The sequence below is a fragment of the Neofelis nebulosa genome, chromosome 10 (genome assembly GCF_028018385.1).
Source record: "Neofelis nebulosa isolate mNeoNeb1 chromosome 10, mNeoNeb1.pri, whole genome shotgun sequence".
Classification (NCBI taxonomy): domain Eukaryota; kingdom Metazoa; phylum Chordata; class Mammalia; order Carnivora; family Felidae; genus Neofelis; species Neofelis nebulosa.
The window spans coordinates 70,713,001-70,740,632 of record NC_080791.1 but is presented as its reverse complement, the minus strand read 5'-3'; the positions used below and the strand labels follow the sequence as shown (position 1 = coordinate 70,740,632).

The following is a 27,632-nucleotide window of genomic DNA, read 5'->3' as shown; positions in this document are numbered from 1 at the left end:
TCATCATCTTCCCCCCCAAAATCTGCTCCTTCTACCTCTCCTTGATTGCAGTTCACTGCAACTCCATTCTTCCATTTGTTCAGGACAATAATGGTAGCCATTTTGAAACCTCTCTTTTTCTTACAGGCCACATTCAACCCATTAGCAAAATGTACTGTTGGGTCCACCTTCTAAATACATGCAGAATCCAACTAATTCCTACCATCTCAGCATTACAATCCTGGTCCAAGCCATTGTCATCTCTCACTTGGATTACTATAAGAGTCTGGATCTTGTTAGTCTGCTTGACCCCTATAATCTGATCTCAGCACATGGGTCAGGATAATCTTTTTAAAATGTCAGTCATGACATTCATCTGTTCAAAATCCTCTTGTAGCTTCCCATCTCTCTCAGAGTCTTTACTATGGCCTGAAAGCCCTATATTATCTGTAACCCCTGTCCCATTTCCTCTCTGATTTCATCTCATTATATTCTTCCTCTGGAATTTTGATCTGTTTGTTTATGAGGTATTCTCAGTATCTTAGTGATAATGCTTAGCATATAGTAACATCAACAAATACATATTGAATGAATGAAAAATATCTGACTCCAGAAATTTTCCTTTTCATCATTCCCTTCTATGGGCATATTGGTGGCTCCGGGAGTTGAAAGTGGTTGGCTGGACTCTTTAGAGCAGGTCTTATATCAAAGCCTCACTTGTGGACCAAAAGAAGAGACATTTGGTCTCTTGGGGTATTAATGGTTTTCAGTTCCTTCAAGAATGATGTGGGGACTTTGCTCAGGGTACATCTTGACTGTTAACCAGTAGTTGCAAATTTGATCAATTAGGGTATTTAGTAGAAAGAATAGATGAAAAAAGCAGTACTATGCTCCAATTTAAAGGTCATTTTTTGTTGGTTCAGGATGTTTTAGAATTAAATTAAAATAAAGTGTAATAAGAGCCAAGTTGAAATTTTCGCATGGACATGTAACATTCATTGTTACTCAACTATCTAGATGATATTCTGTAATAATTGCTTCATTTCTGGAAAAAATATTTCTAAACAACTCAAGTATGCCAATGGCTTTTGTACAGGCCTCACTTTTGGTAATACCGAGGGAGGGAAATTATATCATGGAGTTTAGATAAAACTTTAAACTGTTAGTCTTCCAAATTATGTCCATTAGTTCCAATTGTTCTATTCTAAGCTTTGGTTATTACCAAAGAGAAGAGAACCTTAGCTTCTGAATAACCAGAAAAAATAAAAATTTAAAAAGGTAGTAAATATAGATAAGACTGCATTTAGAGTGAGCTATCTAAAGGCTATGAAATGTCAATTAAATAAATTATGATACATTTGTATGATGAAGGATCTTACTGTTATGCAGACATTTAAAATCATGTGACATGAGGGGTGCCTACGTAGCTCAGTCAGTTGTGCATCCAATTCTTGATTTCAGCTCAGGTCCTGATCCCAGGATCATGGGATCGAGCCCTACACTGGGCTCTGCGCTGGGCATAGAGCCTGCTTGAGAATCTCTCTCCCTCTGCCCCTCTCCCCTGCTTGTATTCTCTCTCTCTCTCTCTCTCAAAAATAATAAAGGAAAACTTAAAATTTTTTTTTTAACGTTTATTTATTTTTGAGACAGAGAGAGACAGAGCATGAACAGGGGAGGGGCAGAGAGAGAGGGAGACACAAAATCTGAAACAGGCTCCAGTCTCTGAGCTGTCAGCACAGAGCCTGACGTGGGGCTCGAACTCACAGACCGTGAGATCATGACCTGAGCTGAAGTCGGACGCTTAACCAACTGAGCCACCCAGGCGCCCCAATAAAGGAAAACTTAAAAATTACAAAAGCACATGGCATGAAATGTTTATGGTATAATGTTTAAATAAAAAAGCAGGGTAAAAAAAGCATTTATAATTTGATATAAATTTTTGTGGCAGGTTATTTTGTTGAGATATTAATTCTATGTATCGCCCTGCCCCTCGCCCCCATTCAAGCAAGTATCCAGACCCTCATATTTTTGTAAGGCAAAAAGCAAAACATAGGCTCTTGTTGTCTTTTGAAATAAGGAGGAGAAACAAAGGACAGAAATGCCTTTGAAGGTGAGGTGGAAGACAGATTCCTTAAGACTTAGAAGCCTGAAGCTCAAATGTTGAGTAAGCAGCTAAGTCTTCTGTCTTGCTCTGTGACAGAACCCAGGATGGTGGCAAAACCTCAAAGGGGAAGGCTGCACCTGGGTGCTTGGGCTGCCAGGTTCACTCATTTGATTCCAAGGGTGGTAAAGGAGTATCAGAGTCATGAGACCTGAAGGGAAGATGGCATAAAAGGGAATCTTAGCAGTAAATCAATGTGGACAGACAACTAAATAATTTCCAGGTATTTCCATGATAATTAAGGCCCTAGAAACTTTGTACAATCCTAGATGGAGAGGAAATGCTCAGTAACCAAGACGGACTTACCCACCAGCATGGCAGGATGGGAGCTCAGGTTTAGATTCAAGTTGATCTGAAGAAATGCAATTATTTACTTCTGTGGAATAGGAGAGCCATACCTACAATATGCATATGCAAATACAATGTATTACAAACTATAAATATTAGAAAATACATTCTCAGGATAATTTTCCTCCTTTAGATATATATTATCGTAGGGAAAAAATCACTAAAATTTTAATAGGGATTTTTCTCTACATAGGGGATTATTTTTCCACACTGTTTGCATTTGAAACAGTTTAAATAAATGTGTATTCCTTTTATTTTTGAAAAAAAAATATAAAACCAACTATAAGCTTTTATCCTATATATTTGAACAGGTAAAAAACAGAGAAGGGTATATATCATAATCTTAGGTTCTATTTCAGCTGTTTCAGATCTACTAGTATTAATATTCTTAGAGGTATAATACAAACTCAACTTCAGGAAAAGAAAACGGGTTTTTCTCACATTAAAAACAAAAAGTATCATATACCTCCTGCACCCTGTAAAATTTTTAAATATTATTGAATCAGTCAGGGTCCCAGCAGGAAACAGCACACTCCAAAGGCACAACTGAAGACAGTGTAATCAGAATGTGGGCAATGAAACAGCAAGAGATGATATAGTACCACTGCTGACTTGTGGCCAACATGGAGGGAAGGTGGGAGGTTAATAAATACCCTGATCTCTTTCTCCGACTGCCTTCTGATCTGCTAGTGCCCTCCATCAGCTGAGCTCAACCAGAAGCCACTGGAGAAGGGACGGTGAGATCTATAGCGGCAATGGAGACTATCTAACACAGTAACATCAAGGGGCAAGCAATCCTACAATTTTGTTATAAATATTTCCAAATTTATGGATTAATAGTTATAAAATTCCAGTTATAAAATAAATTAAGTCACACAGATGAAAAGTACATCATAGGGTATATAGTCAGTAATATTGTAATTAACTTTGTACAGTGACAGGTGGTGACTACATTTACCATGGTGAGGATTATGTAATATATAAAATTGTCAAATCACTATGTTGTGTACCTGAAACTAATATAATACTATATGTCAGTTATACTTCAATTAAAAAAATATTTTAGGGGCGCCTGGGTGGCTCAGTCGGTTAAGGATCTGACTTCAGCTCAGGTCATAATCTCACAGTTTGTGCTTTCAAGCCCCACATCGGGCTCTGCACTGACAGCTCAGAGCCTGAAGCCTGCTTTGGATTCTATGCCCCACTCTCTCTCTCTCTTCCCTTCCCTGCTTGTGCTCTGTCTCTCTCTGTTTCTCAAAAATAAATAAACATTTAAAAAAATTTAAAAATGGGGTGCCTGGGTGGCTCAGTCGGTTAAGTCTCTGACTTTAGCTCAGGTCATGATCTCATAGCTCATGAGTTCAATCCCTGCATCAGGCTCTGTGCTGACAGCTCAGAGCCTGGAGCCTGCTTCAGATTTTGTGTCTCCTTCTCTCTCTGCTCCTCCGCTACATGTGCTCTGTTTCTCTCTCTCTCTCTCTCTCTCTCTCTCTCAAAAATAAACAAAAAAATTTTTTTAATTAAAAAATATTTTTAATAGAAAAAAATAATTCCAAATTTAAAGATTTCTCCTAGAAGGGTACTGGAAAGACAGTGTTGGACACTAATCTTTGGTACTGTGCAATACACTGGAATTATTACTAGTACTGCTAAGGTACTTTTATTCATCCCTGATTTTTTAAACTATGTTAGGCGCTAGTTAGTGTGACACTTTGTGTGTGTGTGTGTGTGTGTGTGTGTGTGTGTGTGTGTGTATGCGTGTCGCTGTTCTCCAAGAGCTGGTGATTTAATAGATGGAGACAATATGTAAACAAATAAGTGCAATTGTTATATGTGTGTAGCAGGATGTTAAAGTGAGACTCTTTCTATCTCATTTTTATGTGTGGTTCTAAGAAAGTAAATTATTCCCACATGCCACAGTAAAGTGGAAGGCCACCAAAAGTAGAAATTGCAAAAAGGGGGGGGGGCTGCTTTTGCAATTTACCTGTGTATCCACTTCTAAGTCAGAAAAAAAGTTGAAGTTTAGAAGATTTTGAGAGGGTTTTTAATGTGCAGTGTGTTGACATTGGTTTTTCCTCACCTCATGCCCAGGGAGAGAGGCTTTAATGGAACTTTGATATATGTCCCTTAGAGCTGGGGGTTATGGGGGTCACAGTGGATTCGTGTCAGGATTATATTTGAGGCATTCATTCATTCAATACTTCAGTAGCACTTATTTTTTTTTATTTTTTTTTAACATTTATTCATTTTTGAGAGTGAGAGAGACAGAGCCTGAGTGGGGGAGGGGCAGAGAGAGAGGGAGACACAGAATCGGAAGCAGGCTCCAGGCTCTGAGCCATCAGCCCAGAGCCCGACATGGGGCTCAAACTCTCGGACCGCGAGATCATGACCTGAGCTGAAGTCAGACGCTCAACTAACTGAGCCACGCAGGCGCCCCTCAGTAGCACTTATTAAGCAGGTACTATACCAGACACAGGTGACTACAGCAGTGAATGAAACAGATGAAAAGCCCCTGCCTCCGTGCAGCCAACATTCTAGTGGAATCTGGACAAGCAAAGATGGCTGGCTAACTGCAAAGATGAGTTTTGAGTGGTCAAAATCTATACTCAGAGGTGTGAGGCAAAGCCATTCTGTGGATATCTGGATCAGATATGGGTTGCTGAAGAAAGTCACGTGGAAGAGTAAAGAGACCCCCACAGAAAGAAGCTGGAGGCATATAGCACAGATGCAAGCAACTGACATTGGGCTGATTGCCAGATGACATATATTTACCCAAGTGCAAGCAAGAGATTGCCAGTATTTGCTCATTGGGGTAAGGTGACGAAAGAGGTGTTTCCAAAGAATGCATACAGTTACAAGTGTTGAGTGAAATTGAAGAAGTACTGCTACATTTGCTGACCCACTCTTCCTACAAAATATCTTTACTGATCAATTTTTCAACTCTTGGTTAAAGATCAAGATGCATCCTAAGCCAAATCCCCAAAACATGAAGAGCTGAAAGTCATATAAAAACTTTAGTAAGTGCTTAGGACCTTCAGTTTTGACCAAAAGGCTAACCAAATGCCCGTTCTGATGGCTTATGAGAGGAGCTTTGATATGAGCCTCTGAAGAGTCTAGCCAATCACTGTGAATGAAGGATATATCACAAAGCCCTAAATATTTATTTAGGAGATAACAATCAAAAGGACAAGTTTGAGAGTGAGAGATTCATCATTCTTTCATTTTTTCATTTAACAAATATTTAATGAGTACCTACTATTATGCTAGGCTTTGTTCTAGGCACTAGGAGTAGCATAGTAAATTAAAAAAATTTCTGGTGTGCCTGGGTGGCTCAGTGGGTTAAGCGTCCAACCGTTGATTTCAGTTCAGGTCATGATCTCACCATTGTGAGATCAAGCCCACACGGGGCTCTGCATTGAGTGTGGAGCCTGCTTGGGATTCTCTCTCTCTCTCTCTCTCTCTCTCTCTCTCTCTCCCTCTCTCTCAAAATAAATAAGTAGACATTTTTTAAAAAATCCCTATGTTGAGTGTTACGTGATTCCCTGTTACATACTTACAGTACCCCTCATGCTGTCCCTCCCCTTAACTTTTACTTGAACTAGCTTCATTGGGTTTCTTTTCTTTGTATTCAATACATTCCTTCTACAAAAGTAACACGGTAGCAATAGGTTAACTACCTAAGGGCAGGGGCTCCTGGAAATCAATGAGAAAATGACTAATAATAATAAACTGAAGAAGGGAATTAAGTGGCAATTCACTAAAGTAAGGTAAACAGACAAGAAATACATGAAAAGATTTTTTTTTTTTTGGCTAGGAAGCAAAAAATACAAGTAAAATTAAAGAGATTTTTTTCCTTTTTTTTTTTGCCTATCAACTTGATAAAGGTAAAAAGTACTTACCCTATCCAGTGCTGGTGAAAGTATAAAGAAAGTGGACTCTCAGGCACTGTAGAATATAAATTGATATAAGTTTTTGCTTTTTTGTAATTTAGCTATATTTATCATAATTGTAAATGCAAGTTCCCTTTCACCTGGCAATTCCATTACTATGAATTCATCATAAGGAGGTAATCAGGAAAGTACAAAAATGTGTGTATGTATAAAAATATTCATTATAGTATTTTTATAATAATGAAGACTTGGAAATAAGCTAATGGTTCACCCATAGTTTAGTTAATTATTGTATTTCTACACAATGGAATACTATGCCACTATTGAAAATAATATATATCATTACTTATGAACACGAAAACATGGCCATAACTTTTAAAGTGTAGTATAAAACAGTTTAGTATGATCTTATTTGTAAAAACAATTATATATTTATTACACATATTTTTGAAGCATGTGAATATACGCATATGCAGAAAAGAATTGCCAAAATGTTTATGTACTATATAACAATTATTAAATGAGTAGTTACTTTGCACTGAACATTCATTAAATAATATTTATTAAGCATTTAGTATATGCTAGGCATTGTGCTGGGTGCTAGAGAAACAGAAGAGAACAATCTGCTAATTTAATCCACTAAATTAACAGTGATTTTTAAAATGACAACAATTTGGGGTGCCTGGTGGCTCATTTGGTTAAGCATCCAACTTTGGCTCAGGTCATGATCTCATTCATGTTCATTCATGAGTTTGAGCCAGGCTCTCTGGTGTTAGTTAGCATGGAGCCTGCTTCGAATCCTCTGTCCCACTCTCTCTCTGCCACTCCCCCGCTCACTTGCATGCTCTCTCTCAAAAATAAATAAACATTTAAAAAGATATAATATAATAATATGTATAATAATTTATAAATAATATATATTAATATATATAATATAATAAATATATATAATATATATTCTTTTTTAAATGACAACAACCAGTATTGGTGAATTTAAGGAGGAGGAGGGCACCCTCAAATACTATTGTGGTTGGCACCGAATCCTAACCACTAGACCACCAGGGAGGTTTCATATACTATTGTGGAGAGTATAAACTGATAAAACATTTCTGGAGGGCAGCTTAGCACTTTTTATTAAAAGCTTTGGAAAAATCCATTTCACTCGACTCTGCAATTCCATTTTTAGGAATTTATTCTAAAGAAGGAAGTACTGGTGTATGCAAGCAAAACTATGTACCAAGCAGTTCATAAATGAATTGGTGAGTAGGGGGGAACCTAAATATTAAACAACAGGGATTTGGTTAAATAAAACATCGTATGTTCATAATGCAGAATACTAGGGAGTCATATTTAACCTGAAAAATATTTGACAGAGAAAAAAAGACCAAAATATCACAGTGAAAGGTTTAAACAGACTGTGATACTAAATTGCTCCGAACTCGAGCAAATCACAGAAGTGACCTGAGTCTGTTACTTCATCTGCAAAAGCTTAGATCATTAAGGACCAAACTTTCAATGTGGACCTTGCCTGAGTCTAGGTACTTAACTTTCCTACTTTATAAAGAAAATATGTCAACGTTGGTACAGGGTAGGTGTTAAATTGGCAGATGTTTGCAGAGCTGTGCTAAACTCTCTGTGGATTTGCCAAAAGTTCTCAACAGAGAAAATACGTGTTTCAGAAGAAAATGTCCAGTTTTTCTCAGTGGTCTGATCTACCCGATTAAAACATTATAACAAAATAAAGAAAAAACAAGCATCTTGCTTGATTTTGACACCAGAGAAAGGCATTAGTGCCCTCATGGAGTTCAAAGTCTTGTAGGGGAAACCAGTAATGATAATAAAGAGGGACCAATGGCAACAGAGCCTTGAAAAATGATTTCTCCAGGGAATGGAGAAAAGGATTTCCGAAGTAGAAAGAAATGCGTGTACACAAAGTACTTGACGAAGAGTGTGGCTGACACAAACAAACGAACCATTATTTTGTGTCCTTTCTCACAGCCTCGCTCTTCTTCCAGTCACACAATACCCCAAATCTCTGTGGACCCTGAATGAGAGATTTCGAGCGGCACACTGCATCACCTGTAGTCGCAGGCGTCGTCTCGAACGATTTCAGGTGTATCAGCCGAGCGGTGAGAAACTGGAGGGAATCGGCAATACACAGGTAATAATCACTGAGGATCCAAGAAGGGCGATTTTGTAGTGGCCGCCCCGAAGCTCTCAGCCGCCGCGGGCACTCCCCGCCCAAGATTTCCCGCCAATCTCAACCCCGCCTCCTTACGAGGCCCCGCCTACTGGGGGGGTGTGATCTGGGAGTTTGAGGGTGGGGTAGCGCTGTGAGCCTATCGATATCTCTGGGATAGATTGCCTTGCTCTGCGCCGCCGCCGTCAAAATCCGAAGACTTGTTTGTAGATCGCCGAGCGGTAGTTTCGGCCGCGCTCCTGGGTCCGCACCTCTGCTGGAGGCCGCAGCCAGACCCGCGCCGGAACCATGGTGCGTTGGATTCCGAGCTCAGGCAGGGTTGGGGCAAAGATCCGCCGACTGGGGGATGGTGAGCCGCCCCTTCGGTCATCCTCAGAGCGGCCTGGGGCCACGGGGTATGGGGACCTCGGCCGACGGGAGGGTTCCAGCAGTGATTCAGCATCTCCGGCCTGGCGGGGAGAGGGGCGATGGGTAGTCAGTGCGGCCTTTCTCCCGTGCTTGTTGCGCTTTCTGCCGGGCCTGGGACACTACTTCCTCGGTCAACTAGATGAGCTCGCCCCTCAAGTTCCTACAGCCGGAGTAGTTTCGAGCGGTTCAGAATGGCTCCTCGTGCTCTGTGTAGGAGAGGAGGAAATAGGGACTTGACTTGGCGGCTTCCCTGTACTGCCACTGCGGGCTTGATCCCAGGGTTTGGGTTCCAGGACAGCGTCCATTTTCCTTGTGGGCCCGTCTCATTTTTCTCTCCCCTACAACTCGATCAGAAAGGGTTCTTTTCATTCACTTTGTCCAAGTGAATAAACCGAGGCCGAGAGAAGTGGTGTTACCACGGACACAGCCTAGGGCTCGGGGCTTCCAGTCTCATGTCTGCCATTCCAGCACTCAGCTTTCTCACCCCCCAGGTTATTTCCCCAATATTGTGCTGGTAGACTTGTTTCAGTACCCTTATTAAAGCAGTAATGGTTCTGGCTCTGTAGCTATTTGTGTTAACATCTAACTTCCCGAGAACATTCTTGTGTTTTTTCTTCAATATGAATGTTTATACGTACAAGGCACCGTTTTAAGTGCAGTAAGGGTTCAAAGATAAATCTGACATGTCCCTAATCATAAAGTAGAAAGGGAGTGTAGATAAAGAACTGATGGGAGTATGTGTTGGAATTTTGGGAGAAAAATAGAGAAGACCTAGAGAGATAGACATTTGAGCGAGGTTAAAGAAAAAGCGCTTTTGATCATTTATTAGGGCCCAGTATAAGAGAAGAGCCTAAGCAGAGATGGGAAGGAAAGGCGACACTATGAACTTTGGGAACGGAACCCAAAGGGAACGCTATAGATAGTGGTAGAATTGGAAGTTGGAAAGATGGGTCCTATCTAGATCTGCTCCTCCCTTGTAGCTCATGGTAAATTTAGAATTTGCTTGCAACTGAGTATAGCAGTAATCTTCCAATGAGTTTGTATTAATAGCAGGTGTTAATGTTGAATGGAAACAGATGGAAGAACAGTTTTTAATGATAGAGCTTGTTAAAAACTGGAATTTGTAGTGTTCTTAAGTTAACGGGTCTTTTTTTGTTTTATTTTCAGTTTCGCAACCAGTATGACAATGATGTCACTGTATGGAGCCCTCAGGTAAGAATGTTGTGGTTTTCTTTATTTTAATTTTTTTTTTTTATGTTTATTTTGGAGAGGGAGAGAGACAAAGCGTGAGCGGGGGAGGAGCAGAGAGAGAGAGAGGGAGACACAGAATCCCAAGCAGGCTCCAGGCTCTGAGCTGTCAGGACAACACCCGACAGGGCTTGAACCCATAGACTGTGACATATGACCTGAGCCAAAGTTGGGCGCTTAATCAACTGAGTGAGTCACCCATGTGTCCCAGTAAAAATGTTTTATACTATATCTGTGAAGTGACTTTAGAAACTCATGAAAGTGTAAGCTGTGGCAAAATGGAATATAATCATTTTAGACATCCTGGAACCTAAATTTATCATTAAAGTAAGTTTCCTAGTTTAAAAGAAAAATCGTTTGAGATTTAACCATACTCCCCTGAGATTTGGGACCACTAAATCAATTTTAAATATATAAAAGGATCTTACAAGATGTGTAAGACTCTTAAGATGTGTTGTTTTCTCTTCAGGGCAGGATTCATCAAATTGAATATGCAATGGAAGCTGTTAAACAAGGTTCAGCCACAGTTGGTCTGAAGTCAAAAACCCATGCAGTGCTGGTTGCATTGAAGGTAAGTACAGCAGTAAATAAATCTTCCTCGTGTAGAAAATGGAACTGTCAGATAGAAGTTTCACTGCGTCGGTAATAAAATCGTAAATGTATTTTTATGTTCTGTAATGTCTCTGTTTAGAGAGCACAGTCAGAGCTTGCAGCTCATCAGAAAAAAATTCTCCATGTTGACAACCATATTGGTATCTCGATTGCGGGACTTACTGCTGATGCTAGACTGTTATGGTGAGTATGATCTTGAAAAGCAAAAGAAACATCCATTTGGATTCATCAAGATACGATGTTTTAGGAGGTTGTCTGGCAGAGTTTAGAAGTTCAGATTGTGAATACCTTACTGGATTTGGGCTCAGTTACTAAGTATTCCATTTCTTGATACCTGTAGTAGTAACTACTACAATTAGCCATGTTAAGATTAAAGCTTTTGAGAAGTCACCTCATAATGCGATACTTGTTAACTCAGTGTTTATTGTTTGAGACAATGTTGTGTCTAAGAAGAGCTTGACACTTTTGTCTGGTTTCTAAGGATTGGCAGAACTACCCTTACTTTAATATGCCAGTATTTGTAAGACATTATTTTTTGCGAAGCTCATTACTGGATATTCATTCTGTATGTATGAGTCAGATATACATCTTGTCTTCTAGGAACTTAAAATCTAGTAGTATATCTTTAATACAAGGTAGAAAGTGGAGAGGAACAGGTAGATTTCTGTGAGAGTCCAGAGGAGATAGAGATGAGAGACATATAAGTGAAGAGCTGGGCCTTTGAAACCACTTAGGATTTGAGGTGAGGCTAGTTACTTCCACCATTGATGCTTTTAGTATGTTCTGCTTCAGAGTTATTGTTGAATAGCCTAACATGTAGAACACTTAACACAGTGCCTTTCAGGTAATTTATGAATGTGTGTGTTGGGAGGTCGAAGGTAGTTAGCCAAAACTAATCTCTTAAGCCTGTGATTTAGTGTTTATTTATTTTTGAGACAGAGACAGAGCATGAACAGGGGAGGGGCAGAGAGAGAGGGAGACACAGAATCTGAAACAGGCTGCAGGCTCTGAGCTGTCAGCACAGAGCCCGACATGGGGCTCAAACCCACGAGCTGTGAGATCATGACCTGTGCCGAAGTCACACGCTTAACTGACTGACCCACCCAGGTGCCCCGAGCCTGTGATTTAATTAGGGAAGAAAGAATATACGCACGAAATGCAAATAGTAATGCCACTGTTGAAGATTTTAGAGTTATCCAGTGAGTCGCCTGCTCTCTTAGGTTGGCAAGATAGTGACGGCATTATTGGTTTCTGAGAGCTCTTGAAAGTGTAAAATATGTTGCATGGTCAAACGTTTTATTTACCCCATCTATCTAAAATACTGCCATGTAAATGTGTAATCAATGTAAAAACTTCATTAATGAGATATTTTGCATTGTTTTATGTACTGAGTCTTTGAAATTTCAGGTGTATTTTACACTTCCATTACATCTCTGTTCAGGCTAGCCACCTTTTAAGTGCTTAATAGTCACATGTAATCAGTACCTGCTATATTGGGCAATGCAGTTTAGATAGCCTTGGGAAATGAGCTTAAATAAAAGTAGTGAACAAATAGCATGGTTCCCACAGTCAACATTTGATTATCAGATGTGACATACACATAAACTAGACAAAGCAACATGGAAAGAAAGGTGCATATCCATTTCCCTGTTGTTTATCCTGTTGTCTTTAATCGTTAGGCATGAATTCTGTTTTCCCCAATGTTACATCTGCTTGAATCTTGGTACGTTTAACAGTGAGACTAAACAGTCTAGTGTTCTGTGTCTCCTTTAGAGTGCTGCTTATGGAGAGGAGCAACATTGGCAGAACATGTAGCAATGTCCTTGTATGGATTCTGTTCCTTGCATTTGCTCTTTTGGGGAAATTTCAGTCAGCTTTCAAGAAAAAAAGCAAATAGTTACTCTTTTTGCTGGTTTAAGACCTAGAATTAAGACAATCTTGTTGACAGTGGGAAAGGGTAAGAAAAGAGAGCTTGCTCTTTTTCTCTTGCTCAGCCTTCTCTAAACTACTCAGAGACCAAGTTTATCTAGAGCTAAGGAATATTTAGTCTTTTTAAAAACCTCATCATGCCCCAGAGTTCAGTGTAAAAATGCATCCTTGTGGCGTGTCTTTCTTAATCCATGTGAGGAAAAGCAAAAAGAAATCAAACTACTTTATTTAGATTGAAATAACTCTGATTTGAAATAACTAATTTTTCTTGTTTCTTTTTTAGTAATTTTATGCGCCAGGAGTGTTTGGATTCCAGATTTGTATTTGACAGACCTCTTCCTGTGTCTCGTCTTGTATCTCTAATTGGAAGCAGTATCCTTTTTATGTTAGGATTTATGGATGTGAAATTCAAAGAATTTTGATACTTAATCCTTATGTTAATTATTATATAAAATATAACATAATGCTTATGTTAATTATTGGGAATATAATACATAGGATAGGTAAGATTCTGAAAACTTTAAGGTTAGTTACTTTTCAATAACAATGTTTAAAATTTAGAATTGTGGGAAGTTTTGCCATGGAAAAATGTTCTAAGTAAAGCATTAGATTGCTCTTTCATCAGCCCTATTCCAGACATAGAGAAGCCCAATTCAGGAAAACTATTTAAGTATCATTTTTAGAGGAGATTTAAAGTTTTTAATTGCTGGTTCTAGATGTCCCCCCAAATTCTTAACCTCTCACCCAAAATAGATGAGGTACTCTACATAAGAGGAGATCATTTTGCTGGCACTCATTCTTAGGTTTTGTGGATAGTCTTAACATTTAAAAACATTTTTTCTTTTTTAATGTTTTTTTATTTTTGAGAGAGAGACCATGCGAGTAGGAGAGGGGCGGTGGGTAGGGGGTAGGGGGTGGGGCGGGACACAGAATCTGAAACAGGCTCCAGGCTCGAGGCTGTCAGCACAGAACCTGATCCAGGGCTCGAACTCCCAGACCCTGAGATCATGACTTGAGCCAAAGTCGGATGCTCAACCGACTGAGCCACCCAGGCACCCCCTCCCAACATTTTTTAATATGGAGCCAAAGAAATATGGTTCTTTTATTTTCTCTTTGCTGTGATGGATTATGCAGCAATTAAAAAACCAAAGCTCTTTGTTAATAATGTTTAACTTGAAAAAAAAGATAGTACTTTATTCCTTGTTAGAACAGTTTCTTTAACTAGTTTAAGAGACCCAGATACCAACGCAACGATATGGCCGGAGACCATATGGTGTTGGACTGCTTATTGCTGGTTATGATGTAAGTTCATAGAATATTTGTTATATTTTGATGATTTTTCAAAACTGACTAGAAATTTTGTAATTTTTAGCTCAAAGTCAAAAATTGTGTGTGTGTGTACATGTATGTATATATATGTATGTGTATTTTTTTTTTCTGTTTGTAGGATATGGGCCCTCACATTTTCCAGACCTGTCCCTCTGCTAACTATTTTGACTGTAGAGCTATGTCCATTGGAGCACGTTCTCAATCTGCTCGTACTTACTTGGAGAGACATATGTCTGGGTTTATGGAGTGTAAGTAATTTTTTTTGTCCCCTCCAGAGATGAGCCAGAGATGAGAACCACTGTATTGGTTACCAATTATAAGTTCTGTTGACAACTTTTAGTTTTCTATGATTCATTGTTATTTTTAGCCACACAGACATTTCTGTATAAGTAGTGCATAGACAAGAAATTAGGGTAGCTATGAAAAAGAAAGGTAAAATGATGATGGAAGATGTGATCATGGGGCAGGTTTTCAAGTGCTTTGCTTAAACAGTGGTCTTGGACTTTAACACATGTTTTTTGGACATCTCTTTAGGTGCCTGTGTGGTTGTTTATCCTTCATTCTATTGGGGTGTATTGCATTATTGGGCTTTTGAATATTAAACCAGCTTTGGATTCCTAAGACAAATCCCTCTTGATCATGATTTATAATAGTAACTATATATAGAAATGTTTACATAAACATAATTGTTGCTGGATTCATTTTGCTGATATTTTGTTGAGGTTTTTTTGTGTCTGTATTCATAAGGATAATTGATCTGTAGTTTTATTTTCTTGTGATATCTTTGTCTACTTTTGGTATCAGGTTAATACTGGCCACATAGAAATATTGGAGACTTTGTTTATAAAGAGCAAATAAATTCCATAGAATACATTTTACAAAAATTTGAGCTGTAGCATTTGTGAGTGAGGATTCTCATTTAATTTAGCATAAAGGTGAAATTTAGTAACAAAAATCATGTATTCTCCTCTTTAAGTAAAATAATAGCAATGTTATTTATTATTATTAGAAGATTATATGGCTAAACATTAAAATTTTGGCTTTTTATTGTGATATATTTATTATGTGACTAAAACCATAATAACAGACTGTAGACCTGATAAAAGCAGCCTCATGTGAAGATGAAATTAAGAAATAATTGTTAATTTGTTACATAGGCAATTTGAATGAACTGGTTAAACATGGTCTGCGTGCCTTACGAGAGACACTTCCTGCAGAACAGGACCTAACTACAAAGGTAGATAATCATGTTTTTCAACTTGAAATTTTAACATTACAGGTCAATCACTTATTTCATAAGTATAAGTAATAGAGGAGTGTACACAGTTCTTCAATTTGGGAGATTTGCCTTGGTTCATTCTTTCTCTTTAAGCTATTCACTAAGTGATCTGATTTTGCAATGATTTTTAAACATTTCTTTTTGGTGTAAAGCAAGAAAGCCAGTAAGTTTTATGTAGAATGTCCTACATTTCTTTAGCAGGTCAGAATACCTTTGTATTATTATTATTTTTTTAATGTTTATTTATTTTTGACAGAGAAAGAGACAGAGCATGAGCAGGGGAGGGGCAGAGAGAGAGGGAGACACAAAATCTGAAGCAGGCTCCAGGCTCTGAGCTGTCAGCACAGAGCCCGATGCAGGACTCGAACTCATAGACTGTGAGATCATGACCTGAGCCGAAGTCGGACACTCAACTGACTGAGCCACCCAGGCGCCCGATACCTTTTTGTATCATTAACTCAGTTAACAAATGTATGTATTGAGCACCTACCACATGCAGACAGTAGGCATTGAGAATATAAGCACAGCAAGCATCTTGGCCTTCATGGAACATACTATCCAAGTTGGGGCGAGAAAATTTACCCATAAGTAAATTATATAATATATTAGAAGGTGATAAATGCCACAGAAAAAATAAAACAGGTTAAAATGAGAAAGACCGTCTGGGTATAGGAAGGAGGTGTGCTGAGGAAAATTTAAAATAGGGTGGTCAAGGATGGCCTTGGATGGTCAAGAAAGTGAAATTTGAGGAAAATATCTAAAGGAAGTGAGTGAGTGAGCCATTCAGATGTCTAGTGCAAGATTAATCCAGGGAATACAAGTATAAGGGCCTTGAGTCCAGAACATTCCTTGTAGTTGAGGCAGGGAGGCTAGTAGTGTTGGAGTCAGTGATCAAGAGAAAGAGAAGGAATAAAGTCAGATAAATGGAGGCCAGATCATGTATAAACCATTGTAGGTATTTTGGATTTTATTCTGAGTGGGCTGTCAAGAGTTTGAGCAGAAGAATACCATGATTTGATTTAGGTTTTAAAGAGTCATTCTGGTTGCCATTTTGAGAACAGGTTATAGTGGGCAACATGGGTGAAAATAGTTTTAAAACTGTTAAGGTAATGCAGATGAGAGAATGTGGTGAATTAGAGCAGAGCTGTGGAGTTGGAGAGGGGGGTAAGTGGTTCAGTTTGGGATATGTTTTGAAATTAGAGCTAAAAATGTTTGCTAACGAATTGGTTGTGAGGGTGTGAGAACAACAACAAAACAAGTTGTTTTCAAAATTTGGGGCCTGATAGATTAAGGAGAGGTTTACATTTACTGAGATGGATAGGACAGTAGAAGGGACAGGTTTGGGGGTGGGAGTTGTGGAAGATCAGGCAGTTAGCTTGGGACTTATTAAACCTGAAATGCCTATTGTCCATTGGTGATATAAAATAAGCAGTTATTGGGGCACCTGGCTGGCTCAGTCAGTGGAGCATGCGACTCTTGACCTCAGGGTTGTGAATTCAAGCCCCATGTTGGGTGTAAAGCTTACTTTAAAAAAAAAAAAAAAAGAAGCAACATTTATCAGATGTGTCTCCCCTAAAGTTTGGTGGAGAATGGTCTAGCCTAGACTTACAAATTTTGGAGTCTTTATGTAGAAATGGCATTTTGAGACTGGATTGGATGACACTGCTAAAGGAATCATAGTTTTGTAAGAGGTTTAAGGCCTGGGCCAGGGGCACTCTAACCTTCAGAGATTGGAAGGTAAGTATCAGCAAAAAGGACTAAGAAAGATGACCAGGGAGATAGGAGGAAAACTTAGAAAGTGAGACATTCTTGAAATCAAATAAAGAAACTATTTCAAGGAGGAGGGAACAAAAAATTGGTAATACATCAAGGAAGATGTGGAGTGAGAATTAAATGTAATAGGGGACTCGACTAGACGGTTTCATTGGAATGGTGAGCCAAAAGCCTGAAAGGGATGAATCAGTAGAGAATGGGCAAGGACGGACTGGAGGCAGTTCTGTGGAGATTTTCTCTTGCAGGGTCAGAGAAATGGGTGGTGACTGGAAGAGAATGAAGGGAAGTTTTTTGTTTTTTTTTTAATTAAGATGGGAGAAATTACAGCATGTTTGGTGCATTGTTATAAGAATAATCCCTGTAAAGGGAAACGTTTATGTAGGAGGAATATGAGAAAAACTGCTAGACCAGTGTCCTTAAATAGTACACAGGTGGAAGAAAGGTAGACAGACCTTAGAGAGGAAATTGGACTATTCATTAACACAGCAAGGGAGAGGATCTAGGGACATGATACCATGGGAGCTTGTGAACATTCTCTTCTAATTGCTTCTGTTTTCTCCGTGAAATGAGAATGGAAAATGTTAGAAGATGTCCAGGACAAGAGATTGAATGATCTAGGGACCCATATAGTACAATGCAGGAATGATCATTAACCATAGTGGTATCAGTCGGCATTTTATAAATCCATTTTGTTACAGTGATTAGATAATTATTATGTAATATATATGTGAAGAATTTATAGCCTGATAATCTTTTGAAAATAATTTTTCCTATCATAAAAGTAATTTTTTTCCAAAGAAATCAGGAATGTACATTAAATTATTTTTATTTGTTTAAAGTACCCATAATGCTATCACTGCAGATGACTATCTTTTAAAATTTGGGTTTATAGTTAACTGTTGACATGTACACTTTGGAAAAGTTTGCTCAGGTATCTGGGATTCTGATTTCATGTTTTTACTGAATCATAGATAATGATTCAATGAAATCATTGAGAGAAGGCCTATATATCCTTATGCCTCAAATTTTCACTAAAATTTTAATTTTACACTGGATAGCATTCACTGAGCACTTTAAGAATTGGTCTTTAATTTTAATATGTAGAACATAGTTCTAGGAGCCCACCAACTTCAGCACTTTATATAACCCACTACTTTCTTTCCTTATTAAGAACCATCATCTCTTTTTTTTTTTTTTTTTTTTTTGTTTTAATTTATTTTTTTGGGACAGAGAGAGACAGAGCATGAACGGGGGAGGGGCAGAGAGAGAGGGAGACACAGAATCAGAAACAGGCTCCAGGCTCCGAGCCATCAGCCCAGAGCCCGATGCGGGGCTCGAACTCACGGACCGCGAGATCGTGACCTGGCTGAAGTCGGACGCTTAACTGACTGCGCCACCCAGGCGCCCCAGAACCATCATCTCTTAAACAAGAAACAAACCTGATTGTTTCTTAGGAGTTAGGCTTACTGCTTAGCTAAGTGACTTGCTCCATTACACTGGTCTGCAGCACGTTCTCATTATGATTCAACTTGCGAATTTCTTGGTGGCATAGACCTTTGAAGTTACTCGTGATTATCAAAATATGAAATTTGCAAGTTATAAGAGTCTACAGTTTTCTTCCTTTTTTCTCTACACTTGAGTGTTTTTCAAGTCTTATTTAAGTGCTATATAAACTTTCATTCTGCTTTGTTTCACCCATTTAATCATAAACATTTTTCCAACCTAAATTCTCTTGATTTTTAATTTTTACCTTTTTTTCCCCCTCAGAATGTTTCCATTGGAATTGTTGGTAAAGACTTGGAGTTTACGATTTATGATGATGATGATGTATCTCCATTCCTGGAAGGTCTTGAAGAAAGACCACAGAGAAAGGCACAGGTATATAACTAATCATTACACCAGAGACTTTAGTTCTGTCATAAGCTGCTGTTCCTACTACAAGTGTGTAAACCTACCATTTTTTTTTTTTTTTCATTTTTTTTTTTTTTTAACGTTTATTTATTTTTGAGACAGAGAGAGACACAGCATGAACAGGGGAGGGGCAGAGAGAGAGAGGAGGACACAGAATCGGAAGCAGGCTCCAGGCTCTGAGCCATCAGCCCAGAGCCCGACGCGGGGCTCGAACTCGCAGACGGCGAGATCGTGACCTGAGCTGAAGTCGGACGCTTAACCGACTGAGCCACTCAGGCGCCCCCTACCATTTTTGTTTTTAATTATTGAGGTAGGCTCATAATTCAAATGACAGTAGGAGAACTTAGAACTGAGTAATGTGAAATACTGAGGGAGCAGTTATCTACGTAAGTGAAAAAGGGTTGATAATCTAGTTATCTGTTGCTATTTTTCACAATTCTATGGGTTGATTGGCTAAATAATTCTTTTGCTAGTCTTACTTAGGGCCTCTTGTGTTGAAGTCACTTGAAGCAGGGGGGCTGGAACATCCAAGATGGCTCTGCTTATGCGTTTTTGTTTTTTTTTTCTTTTAATTTTTAATGTTAATTTTGAGGGAGATGGAGTGCAAGGCAGGGGAGGGGCAGAGAGAGAGAGAGGGAGACACAGAATCCGAAGTAGGCTCCAAGCTCCAATCTGTCGCCACAGAGACTGATGTGGGGCTGGAACCCACCAACCACAAGATCATGACCTGAGCTGAGGTCGGATACTTAACCAACTGAGCCATCGAGGCACCCCCCCCCCCTTTTTTTTTTTTTTGGTTAATGTTTTGTTTTATTTTATTTTATTTGTTTATTTTGAGAGCGAGCACAAGCAGGGAAGGAGCAGAGAGACACTCCCAAGTAGGCTCCACACTGTCAGAGCAGAGCCCGACCCAGGGCTCAATCTCATGAACCATGAGACCATGACCTGAGCCAAAATCAAGAGTTGGACACTTAACTGAGGGAGCTACCCAAACTTCCCCTTACATGTCTTCTTTATTCAGACTTTCTTGGTATATCTTAGAGGGACAGTTAGAAGGCTGAGACTGCTGCTAGGATGGCTGTGTCCTCTCAGAACCTTTCTTCAGCAGGGTAGCGTCTCAGAGCTTGTAAAAGTTCAAAAGCTCCAAAGTGGAAGCTGCCAGACATTCTAAAAGGCTGAGGCTCGGGAGTGGCACAGCATCAGTTTTGTACATTTTATTGGTTAAAACAAGTCACAGGGCCGGCCAAGAGTCTATAGGAGTGAGGACTGAGGGAAAGTTCATTGGGAACCCTCTGGAAACTAAGTTGGCTCTTCACAAATACTGAGAAAAGGGTCAGGAAATACTGGTCTTTTTGGTTGAATATTTAGAATACACATTGGCGGGGCGCCTGGGTGGCTCAGTCGGTTGAGCGTCTGACTTCCACTCAGGTCATGATCTTATAGTTCATGAGTTCAAGCTCCACGTTGGGCTCTGTGCTGACAGCTCAGAGCCTGGAGCCTGCTTCGGATTCTGTGTCCCCCTTTCTCTTTGCCTCTCCCCTGCCCGTGCTCTGTCTCTGTCTCTCAAAAGTGAATAAACATTAAAAAATAAATAAAATTTCTTTAAAAAAAAAAAGAATACACATTGGCTATTTACAGATACTTATTTGATAGTTGTATAATTGAAAATAAAGTGTTCTGGAGAGACACTTTTTTCTACAGTGTGAATTTTTTTTTTCACCTTGGAGAGGATATTGTTGGTACTATTTAGAGAAGCAAGATTTGCATTGTATTTAAACCTGTTGGTAAGAACCAGCACTGTTGGGGAGAATGCTGTGAGTTCCACACAGCTGGTTGGTTTGACCATGTTTTCACTCTGTTTATTAGTGCTAAAGAGGAAGAGAATGCCTAAAATCTACTGATTATATTCTAAGGCTAGTAGCGATGATAAAAGGAAGGACTTTATTCCTAACCAAGACAATATGGTAAAGTGCTGGAATTGTTCAATGATGCTTTGGTTTTCAGACCTATAAAATTACGTCTGTTTAAAAACAAAAAAAAACAAAAAAAAAAAAAAACTTTGTTCAGAAATTTTAACAGGACAGTCAACTAAAATTGAATATCCAAAATCTTTCCTAACCCCTTTTCTCATAAATTCTTTCAGACTGTAATAAGTGTGATAAGAAGTATATATTAGTCAAGTGATTTTTTTTTTGACCTATTTTGTTTTTTTCTTCCCCTTACAGCCTGCTCAACCTGCTGATGAACCTGCAGAAAAGGCTGATGAACCAATGGAACATTAAGTCATAAACCAGTCTATCTGTATATTATCAAATATGTAAGAATTCAGGAGCACGTACTGATGACAATAATCTATACTTTGAACCAAAAGATGCAGGGTGATCTTATGGTATGTTTTAGGAATCAGCCCAGACGTGTTTTTCCCAAGCTACTTCTCTGAAACCATATGATGGTATGCATTTTTTTTTTTTTTGAGAGGGTCTATATAATCATTTTCTAGAAAGTATAGTTATCTGTACTAATGTTTTTATATGAAGAACATAGTGTCTTTGTGGTTTTAAAGACAACTGTGAAATAAAATTGTTTCACCTGCTGGTGTATTGGGTTTTTGTTTTTTAAGTAGCTTCAACTGTACGAGATTACAACTGGTCGGTCATCTGCCCTGTTTGCCAAATTAAATTGCCTTATGTTTAGTGACGGGGAAAATAATACCTTTTATCTATCACAACCTTACACCAGTTCCCTGTGTGTGGACTTGCTACATGAGAATCTATGGAGATTTGTTTCAGAATACAACTTGCAAAGTTCAACCCTGGAGATTTCTTTTTTTTTTTTTTTTTTTTTTTTTTTTTAAATTTTTTTAACGTTTATTTATTTTTGAGACAGAGATAGAGCATGAACGGGGGAGGGTCAGAGAGAGAGGGAGACACAGAATCTGAAACAGGCTCCAGGCTTTGAGCAGTCAGCACAGAGCCCGACGCGGGGCTCGAACTCACGGACCGCGAGATCATGACCTGAGCCGAAGTCGGATGCTCAACCGACTGAGCCACCCAGGCGCCCCCAACCCTGGAGATTTCTTAATAAACCTAAGAAACCTCCCCTTTGCAACCACCATAGTAGCGAGACTATTAACATATGAATGGTTTTTCTTTCCAACCAGCAGATGGCAGTAGTGCTAGCTCTGGTCTCCGTGTAGGGAACTTCCTGCAAAGATAACAAAGGGAAATTTTAATCCCAAACCATCATTTCCTCTCAGCCTGCCCAGCCCCACTCCATCGTAATCTTTAGGCTGACTTCCATTATTTTTGTGAGTGGTGTATGCAGAAATTGCAGAACAATTTTTATCTTAGGCCATGCAAAATGAAATCTGAGGAAATCTGATTTACAAAACAATCCAACATTTCTCTGCTAAGAAGCCTAGTGGAGTTTTTTATTTCCTGAGATTCCTATCTAGAAAGGAGCAGTTCATTTGTAGATAGGGAATTTGGATTTTAGACCTAATTCTACTAATTAGTTACCATTGTCTTCGGGCAAGTTACTTAGCTCTATTTTAAGGAACTCCTTTGGAGAATTAGTGTGAAGGTTAAATGGGAGAATTTATGTGAAAACTTGGACACTTTAAAATTCATAAATTGTTACTTTACTTTTTTTTTCCAGATCACCTAAAACTTTAAAAGCTTGAGTAGATTTAAATCTCTAGCTTCTTGAAGGGAAAGTGCTAGGTGCTTTCTGGCAAACTTGTTGAGAGAAAGACCTGACTAAATATAGGAATGTGTATGAGGTGTTGGGTCTGTGTTCTGAAAGTAGCCTCAGGAGTCTGCCATTTGAGCTTGGGATGAGACCACAAGTACCATGTGGCCATTTGACCTACAATAGATTTGCATTAAGCACATGCAACTTTCATAAATGCAAAGTGAAGAGGGAGTTCTCCCACAGGCCTTCAGACTCAATAGCTAGTATAGTCTGGAGGACGGAACATAAGTGGGAAATTTCATAATCTGATCTTTAAAGCCTCAGGCGGGTCTCTTCTGTGCCTATCATTGTGCCAGCCTCTGTCTTGTTGAGTGATTGTGTTGTTTAAAGATAACATGTATAATGTATATCGTTTTGTACCTGTTCCTAAATGTAAACCAATTACTTGACTGGTGCTCAGGTGGGAAAAAAATGTGATCTGAATAGTACTTAAGAGGCAATTTTAAAGATTGTTTTTTAAATATTTTTTTGAGAGAGAGAGAGAGAAAGAGAGAGAGAGAGACAGAGTGCAAGCGGGGAGGGGCAGAGAGAGAGGGAGACACAGAATCTGAAGCAAGCTCCAGGCTCCAGGCTCTGAGTTGTGAGCACAAAGCCTGACTCCAGGCTGGAACTCACAAATCACAAGATCATGACCTGAGCCGAAGTCGGATGCTCAACCGATTGAGCCACACAGGCGTCCCCGGACGCGATTTTAGTAATCTTTTTAATATATGATGTTAGTCTTATACGTTGACCTTAGAATTTAAAATCGTTTCCACCCCAGTAAGATTCAGTCAACTCCACTGTTTGTACAGAGTTCATTGTAATGCCTTTTCATTGTCACTTTGTCTAGTGTGTTATATTCATTCTGTTTAGTCTGTGTTAATGATAAACAATAAAATTCCTAGTTGTATCCTCTCATAAAACCTATCACTGATACACAAACAATCAATTTACCTGGAATTTATTAGACATCTATATGTACAGCTTTGAAGAACTCATGGTTAAAAAATAAGAGGCAGTAAAGTGGGTCACAGGATTCAGGTTGTGGGACCAGCTTTCTCAATGTTTGATGATTTTGTGATTTGAAAGCAAGTCCCTTTTCTTTAGGCCTTGATTTCCTAGATGCCTGTTTTTATGATTCTTGGTATATGACTCTCAAAAGGTCTTTGCTCTCAAAAAATTTAAATTTCATATGCATTCAAAATGATATAATTACATAGTAGAATAGAAAATAGAAGTCCCTTGGGGCGCCTGGGTGGCTCAGTCGGTTAAGCGTCCGACTTTGGCTCAGGTCACGATCTCGCGGTCCGTGTCAGGCTCTGTGCTGACTGCTCAGAGCCTGGAGCCTGTTTCAGATTCTGTGTCTCCCTGTCTCTCTGACCCTTCCCCATTCATGCTCTGTCTCTGTCTCAAAAATAAATAAACGTTAAAAAAAAAAAAAATTTAAAAGAAAATAGAAGTCCCAAAACAAGGTGCATGTTATGATAAACCAGGATTTTCAAGGTCATGATATCTGTTGAACAAGCTCTGTACTTAATATACATCAATACATATACACCACCAATGACATTTTAAGTGCAAACCTAAAATGAGATTTTCTAAAACATTGTATTTTCTTGCCCTCTTCACATTTAATAGTTTCCTTAATGACTCTGTCATGGTAAGTCTCAAATTTTCTTCTGTAACACAATGATCCTCCAGGGCAACTGAAGTGGGTGTGGTTGGTCCTACACCATAGTGGCTCTAAATTGAGCTTTCATATTGCTGTCTAGTTTTTATGCTTTTGGGGGCCTTAGTTCATGCCAACAGATTGTCACTTTTTGATATGTGGGCTTGGAAACCAGATACTGTACTTGCAAAATTTCATGTTAAACACATGGAAGTGAAAGAACCTGTTGTATATATATCTTGGGTTGATCTCAAGGGAATTATGTTGCATGAAAAAACAATCTCAGTGGTTACATTGTATAGTTCATATATATTACATCCTTGAAATGAAAAAATTACAGAGATATGGGAAATTACAGACTTTCCAGAGATGAAGGAAGTAAGTGGCTGTGACTGTAAAAGGATAGCAGGAGGGATCTTTAAAAGTCTTCTGTATCATTTCTGGTGGTAGTCACATGAATCTAAATATGGTAAAATTGCATAGAACTAAATACACAAGTGAATGCATGTAAAACTGGTGAAACAGAATGAGGTGAGGACTGAATTATATCAATGTCAATCTCTTGGATTTGGTATTGTACTATAATGATGCAAAATGTTACTACTGGAAGAAACTAGTGGGCTAGTATATGGGATCTCTAGATCAATTATTTCGATGAAAAAAAAATGTTTTTAATCAATGCACGGGTTTTGAAGAGCTTTCTTAGAAAGTGCTATAAATGGGTGACCTTCGTGATATATTCTGGGTGCTTGAAGAATTTACATTTTGCTTGGTGGTTCTAAAAATCTCAAATAGCTAGATTCTGGATACATGAAGCAATATTTGTATTGTCTTCCTAACTGAAGTGAACCTATTAAGGGCAAGTTCTGTCAGATGTCTTTGTATTCACAGTATTTTGCTCAAGGGTTCAAAAAAAATGTTTAATGATAATTGGGCAGAAAACCTTTGCTGGGAAGACGCTGTGTGGGGGCACATGGAACCTCAAATGGGCAAAACTAAAGGTGCCATGGCTGATTGTAGCTGTAACAATTAGGTTTGTGGAGACAGGTAAAAATCCTTTAAAATCGTTAATCTCCCTTTGTACGTTAAAAAAAAAAAAAGTTAATTTCTTGGGTGCTCAAAAAGGATCGTGAAAGGGACCATTACGAGATAAAGAGTGGCCTTGATGTTCCAGTAAACCCAGCCTAACTGCAGAGGCAGAGATTCAGACTACTGGAGAGGAGACGTTAAGAACTGAAATGGATCTTCATAGAATCTAGTGTTACCTATTAGAAGAAATGAGGCGACTTTCCCAAATAGTAATTAGTTACTTTCCCTGTTTTGTTAGTGGGTGAACTAGAAAATGGCTTCCAGCTCCCAGTCTGGTTGGTGCTCTTTCCCCCTGGACCACACAACCCTATTTTCCTCTTTCCGGGCACCTCCTCCCCTGCCTGTTGCAGTTCCTGAAAGAAACAATTTCTAAGTACCGTTTAAATAACCACAGCGCTTAATTCGGCGCTTGGCTTGCGGGGAAAGTTTAATGCTTCTCCCCAACGTTGTCTAAAACAACCGTGGACTAGAGGAAGAAACTTGCAGCGTACTTGCAGAGCGCAAGCGCAGGACAGAGAAGGCATGTCCTCTCTGCGTTGCCGTAGGCGCTAGGTGGCTTGGCCTCGTAACCCCCACCCCCTTCCACGTCAGCCGAAGACTGTACGGAGCGGCGGCTGCTGCTGCGGGTTGGAGCCGTAGTCGACGGTCCCACCGTTGCCCTAGCTGCCGCCCCTTGGAGCCAGGTAGCGGGCTACAAGCCCCCAATCTCGGAGGCGTGTTGGGCTGGGCTGAGTCGGAGGAACTGGCTCTCCGGCGGGAAGATGCGGAAGGGGAGCGACTAGGCCTCTCGCGTCCGGGCCTGGCCAAGTGGAACGGGGGGCTGGGAAGCTTTGGGCCAGACGCCCCTTCCCGTCCTTGCGTACTGGCCAGGGGTCTGATCTCTTCCCGGGCTCCGGGACTCACCATTCCAGGGCCGGGGGCTGCCTTGCAGGAGGAAGAGGAGGGGTGGGGGTGCAGCGCACCCATTGACCCTCGGACACGCAGTCGCGTCCACCCATGAACGCGAAATGTTTGCAGGTTTTTAGCTGAGTACTCGTGCGCAGGTCTCTTGAGCAGTTCAGATTGTGTGTTATGTTCAAAAATCATTGTTCTGTTAAATGGTGGGGTGGGGCTGGAGGACTGTCACTGTATTGTGGGCCTTAGTGTTGCAGTACAGCATTCTCAAGCCCTGGGCGGGTTTGTGGGGTGGGAGATAATATACCTTAGACCGAGGCAGACCGTGTTTTTTATTGTTAGGCATTGTTTTTATGGGACCACATATAAATTGATCCCACTCTTCTAATACTTTAAACTCACTAGCCAAACGGAATGAACTTTAGACAGTAAAGATCACAATAGTTACTGGTTGTGTTTTTGGTTTTTTACTTGTAACGATAGCCTTGTATTTCTTTTTTCAGATTTTCTGGCATCTATCATCCTTAAGTCTTGTATCGAGATTTGATTATATCCCGAAACCATGACGGCTGCTGAGAACGTGTGCTATACCTTAATTAACGTGCCCATGGATTCAGAACCACCATCTGAAATTAGCTTAAAAAATGATCTAGGTAAACTCTGATAATATTTTGAATATTAAATGGAGAAAAAAATGAAAATAAAAAGCTCCTTTTCATTTCAAGTTTCTTTATAATTAGAAATACTTAATTTTGCCTAAATACTGTTTTCTAGGATCTCTTTAATAGACCTTTGGTCTTACTGAAAATGGAAACTTGTTACATTTAGGCTTGCAATATTGGTTTTTGGAAATAACATCTCAATTTGTCTTAGTAAAGCAAAAGAAATATAATAGTTTAGTTGTTAGATATAATGGCTTGTGTAGCTTAATATATTATGCTGAAGTATAGCTGACAGTTTTCTATAGATAACAGGTTGAGAATGTGTATTTGAATGTCTTAGTTTCTTTGTGCACTGAACTTCATATTCCTTAGCTTGTAAAACCAAAAGAACTTTGTTCTTTTGGGTTCGCCACCTATTGAACAAATGAAGTCAACCCTTTTTCAAGCTATTGAGGTTTAAAAAAGTTTAAGCTTTTTTAAAGCATTTTATACAAAAAGAAAACAAGTGGATTTTAA

The 27,632-nt window shown here is 39.3% G+C and overlaps 2 protein-coding genes and 2 long non-coding RNA genes across 5 annotated transcripts in view; 3 read left to right on the top strand and 1 right to left on the bottom strand.

Annotated features, from left to right (window-relative positions):
- Positions 1 to 8,533, top strand: part of LOC131487517 (uncharacterized) — a 49,769-nt gene extending 41,236 nt beyond the window's left edge. Inside the window, exons 2-3 of the long non-coding RNA XR_009249797.1 lie at positions 7,565 to 7,637; positions 8,377 to 8,533. This is a non-coding gene — a long non-coding RNA (uncharacterized LOC131487517). The remainder of the gene's footprint in view (positions 1 to 7,564; positions 7,638 to 8,376) is intronic.
- LOC131487516 (uncharacterized) lies at positions 1,699 to 8,600 on the bottom strand. The gene is made up of 4 exons (XR_009249796.1): positions 8,458 to 8,600; positions 6,388 to 6,433; positions 2,447 to 2,538; positions 1,699 to 2,291 (listed from the first exon to the last, which is right to left on the bottom strand). It is a non-coding gene; the product is annotated as an uncharacterized LOC131487516 (long non-coding RNA).
- A 156-nt stretch (positions 8,601 to 8,756) lies between these two features.
- Positions 8,757 to 21,660, top strand: PSMA1 (proteasome 20S subunit alpha 1). Of its 2 annotated transcripts, none has more exons than XM_058688320.1 (10): positions 8,757 to 8,869; positions 10,154 to 10,198; positions 10,704 to 10,805; positions 10,926 to 11,029; positions 13,059 to 13,147; positions 14,007 to 14,077; positions 14,223 to 14,352; positions 15,262 to 15,341; positions 18,924 to 19,034; positions 21,293 to 21,660. In XM_058688320.1, the coding sequence occupies exons 1-10, from the start codon at positions 8,867 to 8,869 to the stop codon at positions 21,347 to 21,349; spliced, it is 792 nt and encodes a 263-aa protein (XP_058544303.1). In that variant the 5' UTR covers positions 8,757 to 8,866; the 3' UTR covers positions 21,350 to 21,660. The 2 variants fall into 2 exon arrangements, with proteins under 2 accessions (XP_058544303.1, XP_058544304.1); XM_058688321.1 differs by having other exon boundaries at positions 8,764 to 8,927.
- A 4,451-nt stretch (positions 21,661 to 26,111) lies between these two features.
- Positions 26,112 to 27,632, top strand: part of COPB1 (COPI coat complex subunit beta 1) — a 36,632-nt gene continuing 35,111 nt past the window's right edge. The window contains exons 1-2 of the mRNA XM_058688319.1: positions 26,112 to 26,243; positions 26,958 to 27,107. Coding sequence (XP_058544302.1) covers positions 27,017 to 27,107 — 91 coding nt within the window. The 5' untranslated portion in view covers positions 26,112 to 26,243; positions 26,958 to 27,016. The remainder of the gene's footprint in view (positions 26,244 to 26,957; positions 27,108 to 27,632) is intronic.

What these genes read in the sequence shown, in the direction of transcription:
- PSMA1 (XM_058688320.1), top strand. An exon ending in CAGTGCTGGTTGCATTGAAG is followed by an intron (nt 10,806 to 10,925) that starts GTAAGTACAGCA and finishes GTCTCTGTTTAG; the next exon opens with AGAGCACAGTCAGAGCTTGC. An exon ending in AACAGGACCTAACTACAAAG is followed by an intron (nt 15,342 to 18,923) that starts GTAGATAATCAT and finishes TTTCCCCCTCAG; the next exon opens with AATGTTTCCATTGGAATTGT.